Below are 24,583 nucleotides of genomic sequence, written 5' to 3'. Positions count from 1 at the left end.
GCCATGACTTTGATTGCAATTACGTAGAGCTATGAAAATTAGAAATTCCAATACTTGACTGTCATAAAATGAACGGAAAAAATGCTTAAAACAGTCTTAGTTCTTGCATAAAATATAAAGCGTGTATTTCAGTCGGGACAGTTACCACATTGATATTATTATTACTTTTACAATAAAAATTCTGTAAAAAGTTGCAAAAGAACATAAATGTGCAAATGGTTTAGGAAAAATAAAACAGTTTATAACTGAATGTTTGTATAAATGTACTGTAGAAACAAAATAACAATTTTACAATAACACATTCTCATTGTTCGTGGGTGCTGACATAGCAACATTACAACCAGCACTGAAATAATACTGTCAAAATTTTTTCTCATTTATAGCGAGTTATTGTCTGTCATTTTGAAAATTTCGCGGATTTATTTAGTGGTAGAGTAATATTTGAACTCAAATATTTTTGTACATAAATTTAGAAATTTATATTCTGTACCCAAAATGTAGTTCGTTAAAAAAAGTATCCACCATTAACAAACCGCTCATCACACGAAGTAAATTAGAAATATAAGGAGTAAGTATAATTAGATTAGAGACCGGAAAATTTCGCGATTTCAATGACCTGTAGGATGGACTCCATGATCCTCTATGCGCTCGGGAGAATTGCATCTGCTCATTGGTTACTGACTCGTGACACCTGTTAACTGGGATGCTCGTGATTCGATACTTCTTTTGTTTACATTTTTTTCCATTGGCCCAAAGTCCTTCAGATATACTGTGGTCCAATCACCGAAGCAGAAAAAATGCAAACTTTTGGATTCTAGCCTATCGTGAAATGAATGCGCGAATTTTTCAGGTCTCTAAGTACAATACATTCTTCTGAGCGGCAACTTGTCAACTACTTGCCTCGTCTTGAATAACCTCCAAGTCCACAACGCGAGTTCTGTTCCTTGGTCTGACTGTGGAGTCCAGAGTGCAGACAAATGGACGAGTATGCACCGCGCTGAAGTATAGGGGTTGAAGATTACTTTTCCTGTGCGAACTAAAAGCTTCGACCCTTGTACCCAAGAGAGTTGGGTCTCCTCACTGTCAGCTCTGTTTCGTCGTGGGTCTGACGAGGAATACACGTGTGGTCGTAGCAAACCGAAGCTGTGTACCCACAAACCGTTCCGCGCAGTGGTGGGTGGTAACTGATCCTCCAACTAGAGGAACTGTCACGCCATGTCAGGAGGCATCGTTCTGTGAAGTAGTCGAGTCACCTTTTCATTTTTACCTAACCACCGTCATATTGTTCCGCCCAAAACATTGCAAAAACGGTGTTTGTCCACGTATGATGATGGTTAGTCACATCCATTAAAAAAAAGGGGGGGGGGGGGTTAATTTAAAACTGTCTTCACATCAAACACTTCAGGAATATATATTTTTTGACGTGATAACGTCTTATAAATCGATGAACGCCGGCTGTACGCACGAAAAAACCTTGACTCATTGTCACGTTCCGCCTGAGCCGAGCGTGCAAGAACCGGCCAACCGACGTGCAAGAAAATCTTCTATAATATCAAACAGGTTAAGACGGGCTTTTTGAAAGCAGCAATTTTAAAAATTTGATTTATTCGTCCAATTTCGTCATTTTTAATTAAAAATTTATTGACATTGATTTGATTACAGTTTTATTTCTATAACTAATTGTTCATGATTATATTTAAACAAAATTATTTAAATTAAATTTGCAAAAAATGTAAATAATGTTTTGAAAATTAAAAAAAAAACTATGCAATTTTTCATCAATGTTTTCTTATGACTTTATCACGTAAAACTATCGTCCGTAAACCGTCTTTACAGACAACCCCCTCTTTTTTTTTTTGGCGTCGAACCAACATGGCGCTGAGCATCAGTTGAGAAGAAAACAAAGATACTTCGTCCGTCTGTCATGTATGTAGTCGTGCAGATGTGGCCACCCGCTGTGGTGTAGGCCTGCTCCATGGCGCGGGATGCTCTCTATGTGAGTCACTGCTTGCTTGCTTCTTGTGCTGACCTCTATGGCGGCAGGACACTTGACCTAGGGGAAGCCTTCTCTTCACAGACGAGAGAGCCAAACCTTCGATCGTGGATCTTCGGGGTATTTTTTTGTTCATTGTAAAAGGTTAGGTTAGTTACATTATAAATATTTTCAACATTGTGGACGGTTGATTTGGTTAGGATATTTACATTAAAGATACTGTGAATTCATGTAAACGGTTTCCTAGCCCTGGATAGCTACATATTAAAAAGTTATTTGCTAAGCAACCATAAAATGATTTTACAGTATTTTTAATGTAGCTATACTTATCTAATACAACGAACCATCCACAATGTTTTTAAAGTATTTATAATGTAGCTAACCTATCCTAATCGACCGCAAAATTTAATGCCACACCGGTTTATACAATGAGTATAGACCTGAAAAATTCGCGGATTCTTTTCGTGAAACGCTACAATTCAAATAATTATACCTTAGTGCTGCTTCCGACATTGGTTTACTGTTAATCTGGAGGACTGTGGGCCAATTAGAGACCCTCACTCATAGAAGTGTCGAATCACAGGCCACCCAGTCGAGACGACTCACAAGTCAACAGCCAATATGAACAGTTGGCATTTACCCGAGTGTGAAGAGGATAGTGGAGTCTATCATGGAGGTCATTGAACCCGCGAATTTTTCCGGTCTCTAACAATGAGTTAGAACCGGGGGGGGGGGGGGGGGGGGTTGAGCGAGCATGAGCTTGGGGGAACTTGGGGCGTGGCTCTCTGGTCTGTGGAACGAAGGCTTCCCCTCGCCCTGGAGGGAGGCGGGGGAGGATCACAGCTCCTCCGGGTACATCTCGTCGAAGGGCGTGCTCTCGACGGCGCTCTGCAAGATGCTGTCGAGGATCGCGCGGATCACCTCGCCGATGGTGGGCCCCAGCTCCCCCACCACGTCGCTCCAGTTCTCGTTCAGGAACGCGTTCATGTTGTCGCCTGACGGACACACGGACAAAAAAAAACCTTCAGCAAACTCCCCACAAACATCGGAGAAAGCTTGGCTTCTGGGTCATTTAAAAACTGTCTTCACATCAAACACTTCAGGAATATATATATATATATTTTTTTTGACGTGATAAAGTCTTATAAATCGATGAACGCCGGCTGCACGCTCGAAAAAGCACGACCCGTTGTCACGTTCCGCCTGAGCCGAGCGCGCACGAAACCGGCCAAACCACCGTGCGAGAAAATCTTCCGTAATATCAAACAGGTTAAGGCAGGCTTTTTGAAAGCGAATTAATTCACCCGACGTGTCGGTCGACATTGCAGTCGCTCATTTGCTCGCTCCCTGAAGACGGCGACTGCAAATGTCGACCGAAACGTCGGGTGAATTATTCGCCAAGGTACGCGGCTACCAAACCCAGAAGCCAAGCTACTTCAGACGATGGCCGTGAAAGCCCTGCGAATATTATTCCCACAAATATTGCCATTTACATATTTTTTTTTTATTTTTTTGCTACGTGACATATGTACAAGTTGTAAATAGGCATGTTGAAGGAGGACAAATTGTGATAATTATTATTATTGTTTTATTAAAACCGCTTTAGTCCAAACTAACGAAAACATTTTTTGACGTGACAACGTATAATAAATCGATGAACGCCGGCTGCACGCACAAAAAAGTGTCCCGTTACGCTGTGTCCCGTTGCACTCTTTGTACGCTGGCACCGCATCTATCTCTCTTCCACTCGATTGGAACAACCACCGATTTGACTGTTTCGAGGCACATTAAACTTGAAACACTCCCATTCGTTTCCTACTTCTCCTATCATCGTCCTATCCTTAACAGAATAACACAGATTGGAAGAAGTTAAATAACAAAAAATGTATCAAAGTTATTGTGAAAATAATCTCTTCGTTAAAGTAATAAACACATTTGAATTAATGATTGCAAATAAAAGTAAATTTATCAATTAAATTGTAGATTTCATTTCACACCTTTGTATCCATACAAAATAGTGATAATTCAATAAAAATGATTCAATTTTATTCATAAAATTATGCAATCATTTCATCAATGTTTTGTTATGACGTCACGTTAAACTATCGTCCGTAAACCGACTTCACAACAACCAATTTTTTAATGTATTTTTTTAATAGTAATATCCTCTTAAAATAAAATCGTTTATTTAATTTGACCTGCTATTATAATAATTGTATAAACAACTCAAAAAAGCACAATTTTTACTTAAAATGATTCCACAGATTTAGCTTTGAAAGACAGGCTGCTAGTACGTAGTTGCGAAAGCGACCGCTAGATAGCAGCACATACACGATACACCCGCTCGCACTACTGAAATTACTACTAAACAAGAATTATAAAACGTTGTCTTATAAATTTATCTGACGTTATTATGTGCATTGAAAATGAACTACAGAATTTTGCAGGAAAAAAGGTTTTCTATTTTTGGCGAAAAGGAGAGATAAATGGAGAATGGTAGTATTCGTAAAATCTTTTAACGTACCGTATGTCCCATTTTAGAATTCCATTTTTAATTATGTATAGGTAGTTAGCTCTAATAAACTATCTTAAAATAAATAACTATTCCCGGGAAATTAAACTTTTCCATATTAATTTTTACAATATTAGGATATACTTTTTTTAGTCTGTTCAAATTTTACGGAGAGAGTAGTACCAAAAATTCTACATTTCATCTTCAATACGTAACAAATCTTTGTGGAGTGAATATTGCCGAATAAAGGAAGACCATTTAATATTTTTTGGGAGAATAAATTAAATAAATGAATAATCACCATTGTGTTTAAATTTTTCTGAATAAATGTTCAATTAATTTGACTAACTATAGGTCTAAGAATATTGATATTTTATTTCGGTGGCAGGTTATACCCCAATCATATAAGCTTTAGTCACATACTTTTGTAATGGAATGAAAATTATTGTAATACGCTTACAATAACAGGTTAAACATGTTGCAATAATAGGATCTTACATCAAATTAAAGCAAAGGATGCATTATTTACCACCAAATATAAGCTAGTAGGTAAGAAAAACTAAATAAAATGAAAGACATTGTTCTAGAGCACCACTGGCCTCTGATTGGTGTAGGTCAAAGTGAAACGCACAACAGTGTAGAGTTTCGAGTTCCTTCTCGGTCACGGGTGTTATGAAAATTAATAAATTTTTGAGTGAATCTCCATAAACACTCCCGGCTTTAATCAAATAAAATCTTACGAATAGCAATGTATGTTTAAAAACAGCTATGCCATTTTTTCTTCTTCAAAAGTGTACGCACGGGGATGATTGCGTCATTTACCCCCCTCCCCTTTTTTTAAAAAAAATCCTAAAATATCTATAAAAAATTTCATTTCCCCTCACAAAATAAAATAATTTGAAAGCAAACAGTGCGCAAAGTGGTTCTAACCCCTTCTTCCCCCTTCTCGTGAAACCGGCTCCTGCCTGTTTCTAACACAGAACTAGTTTTTTTGTTAATTTTTGGAGTATATTTTTTCAGCTACGTTTACTTTAACAACATTGAGCTACAATCAAGTAGATACCAATTTTGTCTTAGTACAAACGTAGATGAAGTTTATTTTACAGAGCATGGTTCTCTGGGAGATTTCCGTAGAAGGAACACAATCAGCCGACAGTGACAACACAGTAGTAACAATGACAGTAGAAAAAAAATTGGTTGTCTGTAAAGTCGGTTTACGGACGATAGTTTAACGTGACGTCATAACAAAACATTGATGAAATGATTGCATACTTTTATGAATAAAATTTAATAATTTTTATTGAATATCACTATTTTGTATGGATACAAAGAAGGAGTGAAATTAAATCTACAATTTAATTGATAAATTTACTTTTATTTGCACTCATTAATTCAAATAAGTTTATTACTTTAACGAAGATATTATTTAAACTATATTTTTTATACATGTTTGCTATTTAACTTCTTCCAATCTGTGTTATTATGTTAAGGATAGGACGATGATAGATAAAGTAGGAAACGAATGGGAGTGTTTCAATTTTAATGTGCCTCGAAAAAGTCAAATCGATGGTTGTTCCAAACGAGTGGAAGAGAGATATATGCGGCGCAAGCGTACAATGAGCGTAACGGGACACAGAGTAACGGGACAATGTGCGTTACGGGACATTTTTTCGTGCGTGCAGCCGGCGTTCATCGATTTATTAGACGTTGTCACGTCGAAAAAAAAGACAAACACCGTATTGGGCATCTCAGCGACAAACAGAGGAATCCAACGATGATACAAAACAGTTCATGGGGAAGACATAACGAGAGCACACCGGTTATCCCAATGTGGGAGCTAAACAGACAACTCTTTAAGGTCTACAGGCACTCTCATCTAACTCCCTCGGTTACCAATCCCGTCAGGGCATAACCCGGGTAGGAGATGGATGGATCTTTTAAATGTCCAAATTCGGAGAACCTACTAGAAAAACTACTTTAATTTTTATTCTTTAAATAATACGTGCCTTCTGACTACTGGGTCATACTTCCTAAACTCCAGTTTTCTGGTGAGATTTTTTGGATTACGCTTTTTTACATAAAAATAACTAGTTGATTTTTCTTCACCAGTTTTTGTTATCTTGATTACAGTGCTGACTAACTTAACGAGCAAGGAAGCAATTTTTTTCGCCATACTTATAATGATATAATAAATTCTATGCGAGTTTATTACGCAAAACACTAATAGTCAACCGAATAATGCAGATCGAAAAATTATTGTAGGTTTCCGAGAACCTAGAAACAGATGCGCCGTTTCCAATAGTGGCATGATTCTGACAACCGAACAGCCACGTCTGGAGGTTGAGGGGACCCATTCCAACTTCGACGCCACCGAAACAGCTGCCATCCCGCAGTATACACCAGGTAACCGACGGGAGGCCCGAGTAGCACCGACACAGGCCCACACCTGCCACATCCCTGGGAGCCCCTCGGTCACCCAGTTGCCCGTGATCCAGCCGAGGGCATCCACCTCTACTGGCTCAGCAGGCTAGTAGCTCTACACTTCCACTCGTCAACAGAGCGGGGACTCCCCTGAGTGTGCTCCGAGCTTAGAGTCGTGACCACTGCTGCCATCCACGAGTCCATCCACAATTCTGATCCAGGGCCATCAGAGGAAACCTCAGCAGGGAAGTTTCACAGTAAGGGACCGGTCCCATGGGTCATCCTTCATATTCAAGTAGAGCGCTGTCCCGGGCGGGTGTCGGCATGAGATCTCCCCGTCATGACCATGGAAGTCCTGTGTTGTCCAGACTCATGTCAAGGAGGTGTCCTGACAAGTCCAACCCGGGCTCTGGCAAGGCTGTATCCCCGGGGCATAATCTGAGGTCGAAATGAAGGCCACTGTCCACTGTGTCCGTGTACCGCGCACACCCAGAGCCGTCAGGAGCGGGAGTGAACCTAGGGGACACTCAAGGAGGGGGGGAAGTGAGCTCACCCAGGGCCTTGTCGCCGTTGAAGAGGTTCGTGAAGTGGATGTTGCCCGACTTGATGTGGTAGTCGATGTTCGGAGTGAGCAGGCGCATGAAGCGAGCTCCTTGCTTGTCCACCCACTGGATCTCGTGGTTCGTCGTGGACGAGAACTCGTCTGCAACAAGCGCGCCGCTGGCTCACACTCACGGTCACTGGTTGTATCAGGTGGCGAGGTTAAGGCTATTAGCCTTCTCCTACACTTATCCTCTATTATAATAGTTTATTGTATTAGGTGGCTATGTTGAGGCTATTAGCCTTCTCTTACACTTATCCTTTATTATAATTGTTTATTGTATTAGGTGGCTATGTTGAGGCTATTAGCCTTCTCCTACACTTATTCTCTATTATAATAGTTTAGTGTATTAGGTGGCTATGTTGAGGCTATTAGCCTTCTCCTACACTTATCCTTTATTATAATAGTTTATTGTATTAGGTGGCTATGTTGAGGCTATTAGCCTTCTCCTACACTTATTCTCTATTATAATAGTTTAGTGTATTAGGTGGCTATGTTGAGGCTATTAGCCTTCTCCTACACTAATCCTCTATTATAATAGTTTAGTGTATTAGGTGGCTATGTTGAGGCTATTAACCTTATCCTACACTTATCCTTTATTATAATAATTTATTGTATGAGGTGGCTATGTTGAGGCTATTAGCCTTCTCCTACACTTATCCTCTATTATGAGAGTTTATTTTATTAGGTGGCGAGGTTAAGGCTATTAGCCTTCTCCTACACTAATCCTCTATTATGATAGTTTATTGTATTAGGTGGCTATGTTGAGGTTCCTTGGCCTCTCTTTCACTTTACCTCTATTAAATGTATAAAGAAAGCATGAATTATTTTTAAATATAATTATTTTAAAAATTTTAATTTTTTTGTTATTTGTACCGCAGCGGAAAGCATTCCAAAGCTATGTTAAAAAACAAATAAAATAAATAACTCACAAAAATATTAGAACGTATGAACAATAACAAACCTAATTTAGTTTGTTAAATAATACCGCATATTATATTAGACAAATTAAATGTTTGGACGTTACTATTATATTTTGAAAGTAAAACGGTCTCTTCACGTATATGAAAAAGACAAATAAATAATTTTACCCCCATGATAATGTTGACCGTTTTATCTGGTAAGAGTTATTAACCATAAACAACGCCTTGTCGATAGGACGTCAGATTCAGAGATAGCTCACGCTATTATCCTATATTTTAATTGTGCTCCCTTTTACCTTCCCTTGAAGTGCTTATCTTCTTACTTCAACGATACTCTTAACATGAGGAATTATGGTTCCTGCGTAGCAAATAAAATTTGCGATAGAAGATCCAAAATATTCATTAGACATAAACGACAGTGAATAAGCCTTACACCTTTAATCTAATTTTTTTAAATCTCTCATTCACTTATATGTTATTAAAATTAATGTATGACCATTTTTAAGCCTTTTTAGTGTGAGTTTTTTTAATACAAAAAAAAATTGTTTTAGTTTTAATTTCCCTTTCATCAGTTTTTTTTTTAAAATTAATGATGAATTAATTCATAACCAAGCGATCTTGTAGAGCACTCGTTGTTGCTGTGAAATAAGTGATTGATAGAGACATGTTAAATTCGCGATTTCAAATCCATAAAGGATAGACTCCATGATCCTCTATGCACTCGTGCAAATTACATCTGCCGATTGGTTACCGACTCGTAACACCTGTTGACTGGAATGATCGTGATTCGCTAACTATTCTGTTAAAGATTTTTCATTTGGCTCGGAGTCCTTCAGATAAACTGTGGCCCAATCACCGAAGCAGAAATAATGTCAAAAGTAATTTGGACTCTATCCTATCGCGAAATGAAAACGCGAGTTTTACAGGTCTCCTGTGACTGGAATCAAGAACAGAGTCGCGAGCGCGCCAGAACCGCCGGGGGCGCAGCCACTCACCCAGGTTGATGGTCATGTCGCCGTCACCTCTGATGGGCAGCACCAGCACCTGGCCGTCTATGGTGTACCTGGACGTGAGCTTCATCCTGGGCACGGCGATCTTCACCACGATGCTCTTGTTGGCGAAGTCCACCCTGCGACACACAGCGAGGGCGCCGCAGTGAGCCCTGCGCCTGGGAGGTAGGCAGCCCGCGAGGCAGATGTGCTGCGCGGTGTTGCGTGGGGCACAGGCCTCCCCTTACAATGTCTTACTAAATACGACTCTCTAAAAGATTCGTAGGGGTAATTCTCACTGTGTTATTTCCACGATAAGACAACTATATGCAAACAAGACTGAAAGCTACATTTTAAAAATTGATGACAGCATTTGTGGTTTTTTTTTCGGTCTCTTAGTCTATTTTTCTTTGTTTTTCTCTTGTTTGTTGACCATATTCCTATTATGGAATATTATGTGGTGTTTATATCCTGTTGACAACAGCATTTTTTTCTGCTTAATTTGTGTTTTTGTCTTTTGGGTATTTTTTAGTTTTCTTCTACAGAAAAAGTGCTTAGCAATGGCGTATGTCCAAAAGCTTACATCAAGTCACCTCATAAATTATTGTCAAACGAATTACTTAACATAGGATATTTAGCAACTACACAGTGAAATACTGCGTGATTAACTTCGAGTTGACGCCTTTTCCGGAGATTTCTTCTTAGATAATTTGGAGAAAAACTTTTTTTTATAAATCTGAGTCCTACTCCCAATATTCACAGAGTAATTCCACTGATTGGGAATGCCTTACAGTGGACTTATTTCATATGCGGCACAAACAATTATCATACATGGATCAATTGCAGTATTATGTATCCTTATGCAACAACGCAGAGCGTCATGTGTGGTACGAAAGTTTGCTACAGTCAACTTAAATGCTCACACTTAAAAATTGCTGTCTGTTATTACATCACTGTTTTTTTACCTCCGAATGAATTAGTTCTTTGTATTAGAAAATGTTTTCTGTTTTAATTTACTCTTAAATCGCGAGGCAAACATCCACATTTGTACGCCATATTCTGCTCCAAATGACGTAAGAATTAAGCCCTGTGTGTGGCGCTAACTCCTTGCGAATCATGCCGCATGTCGAATAATTTCTGACCATTAACCTGCAAAAGTGCTCGATAACCCTCTGTTGAAGTTGGCCACACTCTCTCAGCAGTGAAGGCATCGCCTCTTGCCTTGTGCATAAAGGCGACTAGCCACTTGACGCGGCTGCCGGCGTCAACCTTAGCACATCCTTGTTTATGTACAAATGATACTGATAATAGGTCTGTAAAGTATCCACCTAGACAGAAGAATTTATTTCTTCTACTATCAGAAGCGTGAGTGACGTCTGTAACTCGCGTATGAAAAAAAATCACCCCTTCCATGTATACATTATTCCTTGTAACATTGTGAAAAACTATTTTTCTAAAGCTACTGTACGTACCTATAAATAACAACTGGAGACAATATGGCTACAAAATTCCCTTCCGGTGTTTAGTAAAACTTCATTTAGGTATTTAATAAACTTCAGTGGTCATACTTAGCTGTGGTATCAGTAATATGTAACCGAATATGTATGAATGTGTGTGAATTTGTATGAATAAATGCTATAATGTGCATTTTTGTATTATGGATAGTTACATCTCTGTTGGTTGTTATAAAATGTTCTTAAACGAAATATTTTACTGGAGTTAAAATTATAGCATTAGCTGTATTTAAAAATAATTCTCCTATATGAATCTTGTTTGTAATAATGGAAATTTTCTGTGTGAGGTTAGGTCATGTTAAATATATTTTATTTGTTTTATTTTGTTTATTATGTTTATACTTTCTTGTACTTTGTTTAAATAGTTGGTATATTATTGTATCTGTAATTTGTTTTCATTTTCTTGGCTATAGATAAGAAAATGTTAACTTAGATATAAACATTTTGTTTAATATCAATTAACATTATTCACTTTGTGAAAATTCATGCGATTTTGTGGTAAAGGTCACCTTATGAAATAAATTAAAAGGTTATATAAAATAAATATTTACTTGCAATGTTTGCCGAAGCACTTGCGTTACTCCTGCCCTGAAAGGTGACCATTAAACTATTGCCAGGAATATATCCTTTATTAAGTCGCTATTGGTAAGGATAAGGAAACAACTGACATGCATTCTTGTATTCAGAACATTTTTGTAACACGTTTACGTAATTTATTTTTTTATAATTTCGTTGAATGAAAATTAAAAAAATACAAACTGTAAATATAACCTATAGCGAAATACCTTTGAAAAAACAATGGCTTCCATCTCTTCCATTAAAGCTTGACTGGTCCCCTATTGTTTGATCATTTTCAATGTTGGCCGTTTAACACTGAGAGACTCCTCCAAATTATAAAATGAAATTATGTGCAATTTCAACAGCAGCTCTAACATACCGTTAGCCACTAATAATCTCACAAAATGACCATGTTTCTAGTCACAACTGAGGGATTCTAACCCGACTGAGAGAGGTGATGAGAAGAGCGGGTTTTTTTTACCACATACCTCATGTCCTTGATGGTGGTGTCCTTTAGGCCCTCTATGAGCATGTCTATGGCCTTGAGGTTGATCCTGATTGGACCGGAGCCCTGCTCCACCTTCACCTCCTTCACCAGCAGCGGGTCGAGCACCGGGATGTGGTACTTCGGGTCCCCTGCGGACACCCGCCGTCACCTCATTGCCATCACATCGTCACCATGTGGGCAATATGTAGCACCTTGTGGTCACTTCATTGTCAACACATCGTCACTATGTGGGCAATATGTAGCACCTTGTGGTCACTTCATTGTCAACACATCGTCACTATGTGGGCAATATGTAGCACCTTGTGGTCACTTCATTGTCAACACATCGTCACTATGTGGGCAATATGTAGCACCTTGTAGTCACTTCATTGTCAACACATCGTCACTATGTGGGCAATATGTAGCACCTTGTGGTCACTTAATTGTCAACACATCGTCACTGTGTGGGCAATATATAGCACCTCATGGTCACTTAATTGTCAGCACATCATCAACATGTGGGCAATATGTAGCACCTCATGGTCACTTAATTGTCAACACATCGTTACCATGAGAGGTCACTACATCGCACCACAACATTGTCACTTTATAATTATAACATCCTCACCATTTATAACTATATAGCACCACATGGTCACTTCACTGTCAGTATATCGTCACCACGAAGTAACAACATAGCACCACATTTTCACTCATTGTCAGCACAACTTCACCGCGTGGCTACTTAGTAGTACAACATAGTCCATTTTTCAGTAAATATTCACTACGAAGTAACAAAATAGCACCGAATCGTCACTACTAAGTCACAACATAACACACATCGTCACTTCAATGTAAGAACATATCAACATGGAGTCACAACGAAGCATCAAATCTTCATTGTTGCCAACGCATCATCATCATGATGTGACAACACAGCACTACATAATGACTTCACTGGCAACATATCTTCAACAAATCGTCAACATGGTATCACCACGTAGCACCACTTAATCTCTTATTTGTAAACATAACGTTACCGTGTTGTTCTACATAGCTTACATCCTCACATATAATTTAATTTTTCAGCAAATGTGATTTCACTGTCACTTCATTTTTTCCACATTGTTACCATATCGTCAAAATATCATCACTACATGGTCATACAATTATTGTCCCATAAGCATTTCATCTCCACTATATTGTCACCCCATCGTAGCTACATTACAGCATTTTGACCAAATGGTCACATCACCACCTCATTTTATCACATGTTCACTACATATATCGTCATTGTTCAAAGTTGTTGTAAAGCGAAAATAGAGTCTTTCGTTGCATTGATTAGTAGTCTACTGCTGACGCTCTAAAAGTTACTTCCCCAGTCATGACTCGAAATTATGTCGTAATCATCTGACGACACTAAAATTAAAATTGTTCATTTTTCTTGTCTCTTAAAATAAAGCACGGATTATTCTACACTCCTCATTGCAAAATGAGCTAGTGATAAATGCTTAGAAATTTGATGATGTAAACACCATTTTCAGATAACACCTTTTCCGATAATAAATAAAAATAATAGTTTTTTATTTCATTATTTGTTTTTAACTCAGATTATGTGACACCGAAAAAAAGTCATAGTCTCAAATCTATTCAAGTCGGCAAAAAAATTATTATTTTTTGGTTGGTCGTATTTTTCGGTTATTTCAATGTATATATAATTGGTTTAAACGTGTAAAAACAATGGTCTCTAGAAAAAGCATAATTTTTTAAAATGATCTAGCAACAGGATTTAAAAAAAAAGTGATTTTATACTTTATCCGCAATAGAAACAGATTATGCCTTGCCAACCACAGCGGTCTGTTTGACACCTATACGAAGATTAAAATTTATAGTCATTTGCATACCTAATGTATAGAGACCTGTAAAATTCGCGATTTCAAATCCCTAAAGGATAGACTCCTTGATCCTCTATGTACTCGTGCAAATTACGTCTGCTGATTGGTTACCGACTCGTAACACCTGTTGACTGTAATGATCGTGATTCGCTAATTCTTATGTTAAAGATTTTTCATTGGCCCAGATTCCTTCAGATAAACTGTGGCCCAATCACTGAAGCAAAATATTGTCAAAAGTATTTGTACTATATCCTATCGCAAAATGAATCCGCGAATTTTACAGGTCTCTACGTAATGTAACGTGAAATATTTGTTGTCTGCTGAATTTCAAGAAGTGTTTTTTTTTTTTGTGCGACAACTTCGGTGGTCACCTCTACGTTGGGGTGGCTACCTTCCATGGACTGAAGGTATGATATACACCGATTATGAACTTCCATGAGTGTGGCTAATATTGTCTTTTGTTATGCTCTCAGAATTCTCAAAATAATCAAAAGTAAAATTTAAAAATATTTATTGGACATATACGGTATTGCTGGTTTTTACTGTATGTATTAAAGAAATCACACAAATGGACAAGAAAGTTGACTATACAATAAAAGCCAATATAAGCTGATGTCAAATTGTTAAATGAATATATAGCACACATAACTCCGTGGAAACAGTTAGTCAGAAAAATATCACATCACTGACCAAAACAGTGGGCTGACAACGACAGCGGCTGATTTTTGCGTTTGTGTATTCAAATTTCTTGTCCATTTTTTGTGGTTTCTCTCTGACATACAGAGAAAACCAGCAGTGGCCTATGTCTTTAAAAATGCATTTAATCAAACTTACCCACTACAATAATCATTCAAACAGTGAGAGTGTTTTAAAGCATGTCATAGAACGCGAGAGTTTTTTTGAGAGAACGTGAGAGTGTTTGAGAACATGTGAGAGCATGTGAGTGTTTGAATGTGAGAATGTTTATGAGCACGTCAAAGTTTTAGAAAGGTATGTGAGAGCGTCACTGCGTGAGAGAGTTTGAGAGCATGTGAGAGAATATGAGAATGTGCGAGAGTGTGTGGAAGTGTGAGGAAGGTGTGTGATAGCATATAAGAATGTTGGACAGCATGTGAGAGAACATGATAATGTTTATTAGCACGCGAGAGTGTGCGGAAGTGTGAGGAAGGAGTGTGATAGCACGCGAGAGTGTCGGAGAGTATGTGAGAGCATAAGAAAGGCGTGTGAGTGTGTGTCAGCATGCGGGAGTGTTGGAGAGCACGTGAGAGAACATGAGAATGTTTATGAGCACGCGAGAGTGCGTGGAAGTGTGAGGAAGGTGTGCGAGAGAATGCTATAGAATGTGAGAGTGTTGAAGAGCATGTGAGTGCACGCGAGGTTGCGAGAGTGTGAGCTAGCTAGCGGAGGCGAGCTCAGGACGACAGAACAAGGAACAGGCACGCCAGCACATCAGCACGCCTGAGCGAGGGAGGAATGCTGAGCATGCGCCGATGAGCAGCTCCGCGGCTGAGGGTCTCCCACTGACATTCCCCAGCACGCGCGGGGTTCAATTATCGACGCGCCAACTATTCCAGGTCCTTGTCCAACTATGTTAGCACAGCTTCGTCGAGTCGTAATTACTCTTCATTAGTGGCTCGAATATTTCGCGGGTTCCAATATCGCCCGCCAGGTATACTCTTCCGATCGCCCCTAGACTCACGGTAGTCAAGCCACTCTGGAGTTCTCACTGGCAGACCCTAGGCGAGAGGATTCTGGACTGAGTTTTAAACGATTGCTTGCATTGCTTCCGCCTGGTTTATAAATGACTCAAGATTGTACAGGGAGTGCGCCAAAAGAACTGTGAGCTGATCATTGAAAAACAAAGCAGAATTATACTGGCATCAAGTATAGTTTCCTGTTGGGATCAATCCTCTTAGGTGTATCAGTGTATCTCTGCAGGCTGAGTAGAGACAAATGCTGGGTGTGGTTGTACGCGACTTGTGTAGCTGGTTCTCACGTTCCCTAGGCAGACTTTGCATCTTGGACTCTTCTGGTCCAATCACGTGGCTGCGCGGTAGAAACCTTTATAGGTTTTAGACATGCCAGTTCACGAAATTTTCTTTCATGCACGAATAATAAATTTTTGCGGATAATCTGAACTTATATTTAATGTGGCATTTATCTCGTTATCTTTGTTTATTCTAGTATTATAAAGAGAATAATTGTGTGAGAGTTTGTTTCATTGTAAGAAATAAAACTGAACATTAATTGACTGGTTTTTAATTATTTTTTTCATTTTTGCAAATGGATCTTGTTCCAGATGGTCAATGGATATGTTTAATAAAAAAAAATACATCATTGATTACATATTGATATTTGTAACTAAAACCGGATTAAAACTACCATAGTGATAGTTCTATATTACAAGTTTTTAAAGTGTAGAAAATATCTACGGCATCTAAGGCCGATGTGTTCCCCCATTACGTCCGTGAGAGGGGTGGGTCTGACACGTGACATTAATGTAGATACCAGTGTTTATAGCGACTCTTAACACAAAACGTAATCTGTTAAAAATGTTTGTTTATCCACCTGTGAGAATCCGGGTGCCACAGATAGTCCATATAAACCCAAAAATAAATGTTCGTTCAAAATCTGAAAACCCCGAAAGTTCTTCACATATTGCTTTAAAGTTTTGACATAACGTTGCATTAAAATATGCGCGAGTTTTTATATTATACATATGCCATACCTAGAGACCTGAAATATTCGCGGATTCATTGACCTCTAGTATAGCTTCCATTATCCTCTGCATTTCTCAAGCAAACACGCGTGTTCATTGGGTGCTAACTTGTGAGGCGTTTCCACTGGGTAGCTTGTGATTCGACTCTTCTTTGGTCAATAGTCTGCCATTGGTCCAGAGAGCTCCAGTTAAACTGCGAGCCAATAGCAGAACCAGCAGAATTGCTCACATGTTTGAAGTTTAGCCTATCACGAAATGAATCCGCTATTTTTTCCGGTCTCTAGCCATACCTGATACAGGTAAAAAGATAGATAAAAATATAGATAGGTAAAATAATTAGATTTTTAATATATTCATTGATATAGAGTGACCTATATAGAGATATAGAGAGATGTATACATATATAGGTATAAGGAAGAGAGATATCGAGAGATTTTGAAGGAGATTAGAAATATATAAAGAGGGAAAATGAGAACAGAGAGATATATGTAGATACATATACATAGAGAGATAGATAGAGAGATATAGAATTAGATATTTATAGAGAGAAGCTTTGTATATGTGTACCTACTTCCAACAAATTACAACAAAAACAAATTGGTGGAGGCATTGAAACGTTTACCGGCCATTAGCTAGTAAGTAGAGACCGGGCAAATTCGCGGGTTCAATGACCTCCAGGATAGACTCCAATATCCTCTACGCACTCGGGCAAATGCCAACTGTTCATTAGCTGCTGACTTGTGAGTCGTCTCGACTGGGTGGCCTGTGATTCGACACTTCTATGAGTGAGGGTCTCTAATTGGCCCTCAGTCCTCCAGATTAACAGTGAACCAATGACAGAAGCAGCACCAAAGTATAATATTTTAAATTTTAGCATAACACGAAATGAATCCCGCGAATTTTTCAGGTCTCTACTAGTAAGTAATAAACATGTAGATAGCTCTCACCTTTGGCGAGATGTGGGATCGCCTCGTTACCGTGTCTCCTGGCGCAATCGTTGAGCTGAGGGTCGTACCTCCAGCACGGCTTGATGTAGCTCACTGTAACACAACCAGTCATAAGGTTCCTCACCTTGAGGGCGTTGCGCCATTCCACAACCCACGCTCAGGAAGTGGCAATGGTTTACAGGGCTTCCGCTGATGTAAGAAGCCGTCCGGATCTTTGACCTCAAACACCACACGAAGTCAGAACAATCGGTCACACACGCCATGTTTTTTTTTGACGTGATAACGTCTTATAAATCGATGAATGCCGGCTGCACGCACGAAAAAAGCATGACTCGTCGTCACGTTGCGCCTGAGCCGAGCGTTCAAGAACCGGCCAAACACCGTGGCGAAAATATCTTCTATAATATCAAACAGGTTAAGGCGGGCTTTTGAAATAATTTTTCGTGATTATATTTAAACAAATTATTAAAATTAAATTTGCAATAAAAACTGTAAATAATATTTGAAAATTAAAAAGTATGCAATTTTTCATCAATGTTTTTTTATGACGTTATCACGTAAAATTATCGTCCGTGAACCGACTTTACAGACAACCCCTTTTTTTTTATCATTGAAATATATTTTATTTAAAGACTTTCTCTAAAATTTCCACTCAAACATACCATGCATTCGTTGATCTGCCACAAATTATGTTTAACAGGTATTCACTTAGTGCTGCATTATGGGTGAAAAAGCGCGCGAGTCTTTTTATCATCACTTCCACGCCTTTATACCCCTATGGTGTTACACTAAGTGAATATCTGTCGAAAATATTTGTGACAGATCCACAAATGCACAATCAGTATCAAGATTTAATTTTATAAATAACCCTTAAATACAATTAATGGATGGGATAAAAGAAAAATGGCGTGTGGGTCCGAGCCTATATATTTATATGTCTATTATTACATGGTTCGAGATAAAAAAAAAATAACGAGTATTCCGGTCACAAAGGAAGAATAAACACGCAGACATTTTAAGAACAGCCTGGTGATAAAACATACTACGGGAAGGTTTTGACCATTAAATGTTGTTTTCGCTTCATTTTAGAATTCAGAGTAACATGTTATATTTAAACCACTATAGCGTTCCTCGACGCGCGCTGCGTAGTTTGCCGGATTACACATTGTTAAGCCCTACTGCTTGTCTCTGCCTGTGACAGACTGAGTGCAGTCCATGACACATAACAGAACTCTCACCCAGTCGATACAGCAGAGTCTGCGCGCATGTGCCTGGCAGCTGTTCCTGCTCAACCCTTTCAGCCTATTTGTCCACTGAAGTGGACAATTTATATCTAAATGATTCATGGGGCTTATCAAACCTTGAATGTGTGGTTTAAGGTGTACCTACATTCTAGTGGACATCATACTTTATGGCTATGAAATAAAAAGGATTATTTTACGTTTATTAATTATTAAACAATTATAATTTATATGATAGGTAATCATAAGTAAGATTAAAACCACACAAAAATAAAAATAAAAGTTAACATACAATATAAAAATTTTAAAAAAGTAATATCATAGGAATCGACAAAGATTGCCTGTAAGGGTTAAAAAAAAAATGGGGTGTGGCTGTGTCATGGACACGACCGTGTGTTGTACGTGAATACGTGTACGTAACAGGTAATATTTTATATACAAAATATAAAATACGCTATTTTATGTATGTAAGAATCATGTTTGGACACTAAGAAATCGCGTATAGGTCGACATTATATATAATTTTTATTTTAACACCATATATATTCGCTGTAACTATTTTACACTATTTTTTTATATTTGCAATATATATATTTTGACGAGCGCTGACGATTAAAACTCAAACGAACGTCGTAGCTTCTCCGAATCAAAAGTTACACTAAATGGAAATCTCTAAACGCAGCAAAATGACCTCAAAATGGCGGCACTTCCCCCTCCACCGCGCGCGATGCGTGACAGTCCTCACATGGCGTAACGAATTCTTTGATACTTTAGCTATCCAGTGGTGTGATTTAAATTTTTGGTTGTAGATGATAGATATGTAGCTGCATCCCCCGATTTTTTTATCATTCGTTTTTTTATCATTCTTTTTTTTTAATTGGCCTCCCACTACGGAAGCAAGTTTAAAGATGTATTCACGTCAAAAAAATCGGTTGTCTGTAAAGTCGGTTTACGGACGATAGTTTAACGTGACAACGTCATAACAAAACATTGTTGAAATGAATGCATACTTTTATGAATAAAATTGAATCATTTTTGTCTTAATAATAAAAGAATAAATACTTGAAATTATTCTAGTAATCAGATTTTTAAAATGCAAGAATAATTAACCTTTATTGCCGAAATTGTTGTTGTAATAAGCAATGAAAACCACATTAACTTTTCACTTCACTTTATAAACATTCGACGAAACAGTTCACGTGTAGATGACTTGTAATTAATAAACTTTAAATATAATTATGAACAAGTTTTCATATAAATAAACTTTAATCAAATATCTATCATCAATTATATGAATCACCATAATTTTTTAGTCAAACTCTCATAAACTATTATTACTGCACTCGCCGACAGCATAACGGAACACAGCGTAACGGAGCAATGAGCGTAACGGGACACAGCGTAACGGGACACTTTTTCGTGCGTGCAGCCGGCGTTCATCGATTTATTAGACGTCGTCACGTCAAAAAAAAAAAATAATTTAGCAGCCGTCCTGGCGTCTCTAGTATTTGTGGTTGTTGTTGGCCGCTGGCACAGTGCCCCATGCGCCTCTACACCCCGCGGTCTGGCGCATGCGCACACGGACAGCGACCGCCAGGCCCAAGGCCGCCGCGGCTGTGTACTTGCACGTCGAAGCGACGACGGGAAACGAATGAGAATACAACGCGCCTTCTCAAGGACGCAACATTTGAAATTTACAAGCCCGCTGAACTTACACGATCATTTAGAGAGAGAGAGAGAGAGAGAGAGAGAGAGATTATTACTTGTGCTTTGGTTCTTGCAAAGACCAATATTTATCCTTGATTGTGTTCCGTATCAATAATTTGGCCCTACACCATGTCATTTTAATTCCACTCACTTTTCGAGGAGTTAAGCGATCCAGGCAAATGCATTTGAGATATTCCTGAGTGGAATACGTGGCGGACGTTACCCTGGGCAATTTTCTGGGACATTTAAATTTTTCGAGTCCCCATAATTAAAATTTTTTTATCAACTTCAGTCTTAAAACTTATTTCAAATTAAATAAAAATTCTCATAACTGTAAGTGTATGAGGGTACTTTCTTCTTATTAAGGCAGGAAACTTTTACAATTTGACACCAATTTAAGTTTATTTTTTTAAGTATATTTGTTGTGAAGTCTATTAATGTATAAGTACATTCAGTATTTCATAATAATTTATTAACTTATTTAAATATCTAATTATATTATGTGATAATGGGTCATTCTCTTATTTGACAAATTCTATTTTAAAACACAAATATTTTTTTTCAAATATTCGTAGCCGTTCTCAGAAACTTTACAAAAATATATATTTGCAATATACAGCAAAAATTGCACAAACATATTTAAGTAATTCTTTTTTGGAAATGAGTGAATAAAATACTTTTGTAATTCCACAAGTATCTAAAAAATTTATATATATATATAATTGGTGGGGATTTATATGAGCAAGCAGGTTGGTGATATAGTCTCTTAATTTATGTCAAAAGTTAATACTTGACAGTAATGTATTATTTTAAAAAGCAATGCAAGGAGTGTATAAAAACATCCACGTGTAGATTAATGAAAATACTTTTATACAAATTATTTTGTTTCGCTGTGTATATAGTTAGTGTTTTATGGCGTAACTTTTATTTTTGGACGCTACACATTTTCCAGTACATTTTTGTGACTACAGTTTATGTACCTAACTGATGAGAGAATACAGCCCGATAGCACAGATGAGGAAAAAATATATACACTGTAAAAATTGTTTGTACTTTTTAAAAGGAATATCCTTGGAAACCCAGCTACCAACGATTTCACTTGTAAAATTGCAACGCAGAGCTATGTAAAATTTCAAATTGTAAAAAAGCTCTGCCTTGCAATTTTCCAAGTTTCACGTTTGGCAACTGAGTTTCCAGGGACTATACTTGCAAAAGTACAAAAAAAAATAAAGTGTTATCAGCCGATTTGAATAAGGAACTAAATGCACAGAAAACAATTTGATGTAAGATTTTGGACATACGCCATTGCTGAGCATATGTATTGTCTGTAGAAGAAAACTACAAAAAATCCAAAAGACAAAAACACAAATTAAGCAAAAACAACAGCAATTTTTTTTGCTTAATTTGTGTTTTTGTCTTTTGGTTTTTTTGTAGTTTTCTTCTACAGACATACATGTGCTTAGCAATGACGTATGTCCAAAAGCTTACATCAAGTCATGCACCCCCATTGCACAAATCTTTCCAAGATAATAAAACAACTGTAGTTGAATCAATACAATATATTTTTCCCATATCATAGTTAAATCTGATCAATACTATTTTTTTTCTTAGCGATACCCATTACTACATGTAGTGGGAGTAAATGGTCACGTAAAAGGTTTCTCTGGCTCTCACTTGGTGGGTCATGAGTTCGAAACAGTCGTACGCCAGACTCGCCGAGTTTTACGTCACACTCGAACCGTTCTCCTGAAACCGGAGCAAAATTTGTTTTCGATCGTTGGCTGTTAAACTGACGCCCTCCAACCAGTTCATTTTTTACAACGCTCAACTCGATTCTCATTGCCCTGATTGGCTGGTGATCCAATAGTGAACCAAGAGGCAATTTCACAAACAAAGGTAACTACTTATTTCCTGATAAAATATTATATATACACGTTAAGCTCATTACTGACACACTGACTCTGTGTACACACGCTGTGTAGTACCATCGCGTACGATAATTCTTCCACTCACTCCGCTTCGCGTACCATATTATGCTGTTAAGTGTGTTAAAAAGTGCATTTGAATTTTTCGCCAAAAGATTGCGCTATGAGTTAAAGAAAAGCTTGTTTTAAATTTGAAAGTTTTTAATCATTCTTTTACTTTTCGAATTTGAATAACTTCTTAAAAATAGTAAATATCCCATTAATTGCTGAAAACCAATTTAAACAACCAATCTTAACTTTCAGACTTAACAAAAAAACTATTCACTAGAATTATGTAATTTCATGAGGTAATTTCAATGAAAATATTTAACTAAATTTTATTTTAAAAAAATATTAAAATATTTTGAATTATTAATAAATATTGAGTGTAGGTATATTAAATTAAAATGTTTGTTACATTTATGATTTTCAAACGGTCACGTTAGGAGCCTTGCAACTGCCTAGTTATCTGATGTCCAGACGTAGCAGGACAGTAGGGTCCTACTCCATAGATGTTGAAAAGGTGGAGTGCGCACTCACGCAGCGGCATGCCGACTCTCGCCGCCAGGGGCGCCACGGTGGCCGCCAGCAGCACTAGCAGCATCACGCAGGGGGACATCTCGGCGGAGCGGGGCCTCACGTGACTGACGAGGCGTCGAGGCCGGCTCGCCTTTATACCCGGGGCTGCCTCGACGGCTCGCACGTACTCCCCGCGTGCCGCCCCCGGCGGCGGCGGTCTGAGGGGCGGCCTTGACCGCCGCCCGCCCCCGGCTCCCTGGCCGGGCGGGGCGGCTCCTCGTCCCTGCACCCCCTCCCCCCTTCACCCCGGGAGGCATAATGTCACCAACCATGTAGCACAGTGTCCGACATGTTCACACCACCGACCTCTTTCCCTCATTCACAGACACCTGAAATATTCGCGGATTCATTTCGCGATAGGCTAAAATACAAATAGTTATACCTCAGTGCTGCCTCTGCTATTGGCTCACAACTCACCTGGATGACGCTGGGCCAATGAGAAACACCCGACCGAAGCTTTATCGAATCACAGGCTGCTACGTTGGGACGTCTCACAAGACAGCAGCCAATGCGTGGGTGATATTTGACAGAGTGTACGCAGAACTATGGAGTTCATCCTGGAGGTCATTGAACCCGCGAATTTTTCCGGTCCACTACTTATTCATAGAGACCTGAAATATTCGCGGATTCATTGACCTCTAGTATAGCTTCCATTATCATCTGCATTTCTCTAAGCAAACACGCGTGTTCATTGGGTGCTAAACTGGTGAGGCGTTCCCCACTGGGTAGCTTGTGATTGGACGCTTCTTTGGTCAGTAGTCTGCCATTGTCCCAGAGAGCTTCCAGTTAAAATGCGAGTCAATAGTAGAACCAGCAGAATTGCTCACATGTTTGAATTTTGGCCTATCACGAAATGAATCCGCGAATTTTTCCGGTCTCTACGGTTATTCATTATCACCACAACAAAATAAATTGTTAAAATTTTGATTTAAATATTATATTTTCAATCACCGCGAGTTAATTTACCACGTGTAAACATGTTATTTCGAAAATATATTCCTTTAATGTATATATTTAAATTTAATGTACTAAGACTTCAATGTAGAATCGATGAACAGAGCAAACAAAAGCATAACAGAGAGACGAAGATGCGAGCAGTTTACAACCATGAAAGAATGTGGTACCACTCCCATTTTAATTAGCTTAACAACAGAAACTCGCTGTGACATCATTGTTATTACGGTCAGAGAACTTATATTCGGCATTCCGTGATTCGGCACATTATTTAATCCGGCACCGATCAAGCCGGGCGGATGCATATCGTGGGCTTCTATGGACTTAAAATTCTGCGTTTTTTTTTTTAAACGTTTTCGGAACACTTCTCTGCATAATTGTGGCCATCGAGAACGCTAGAGATTTTGAAGTTGGAAAATACTTGTGTTGCGCTATTGCGATCTTGGTAGTTTGTAAACCGGTAATGTAAAATTTTATTTCTGATCTTTCAGCGTCTTTCGTTTCTTACGTTCTTGCGTTTATTGCGTAGTATAAAAACCTGGCGTGGCTGTGTCTGCGGTCGGGGCGACAGGTTGTATG

At 38.4% G+C, this 24,583-nt stretch overlaps 1 protein-coding gene across 1 annotated transcript in view; it reads right to left on the bottom strand.

Moving 5' to 3' along the window:
* Window positions 1-246: 246 nt before the first annotated feature.
* The window catches only part of LOC134532320 (circadian clock-controlled protein daywake-like), an 84,877-nt gene continuing 60,540 nt past the window's right edge, over window positions 247-24,583 (bottom strand). The window contains exons 5-10 of the mRNA XM_063368739.1: window positions 23,012-23,289; window positions 17,560-17,652; window positions 12,000-12,147; window positions 9,446-9,579; window positions 7,480-7,629; window positions 247-2,988 (exon numbers count right to left, since the gene is read on the bottom strand). Of these exons, the coding sequence (XP_063224809.1) occupies window positions 2,831-2,988; window positions 7,480-7,629; window positions 9,446-9,579; window positions 12,000-12,147; window positions 17,560-17,652; window positions 23,012-23,289 (961 nt within the window). The 3' untranslated portion in view covers window positions 247-2,830. The remainder of the gene's footprint in view (window positions 2,989-7,479; window positions 7,630-9,445; window positions 9,580-11,999; window positions 12,148-17,559; window positions 17,653-23,011; window positions 23,290-24,583) is intronic.

This window comes from Bacillus rossius, chromosome 5 (genome assembly GCF_032445375.1).
Source record: "Bacillus rossius redtenbacheri isolate Brsri chromosome 5, Brsri_v3, whole genome shotgun sequence".
Lineage (NCBI taxonomy): Eukaryota > Metazoa > Arthropoda > Insecta > Phasmatodea > Bacillidae > Bacillus > Bacillus rossius.
This window is presented reverse-complemented; position numbering and strand designations above follow the sequence as displayed.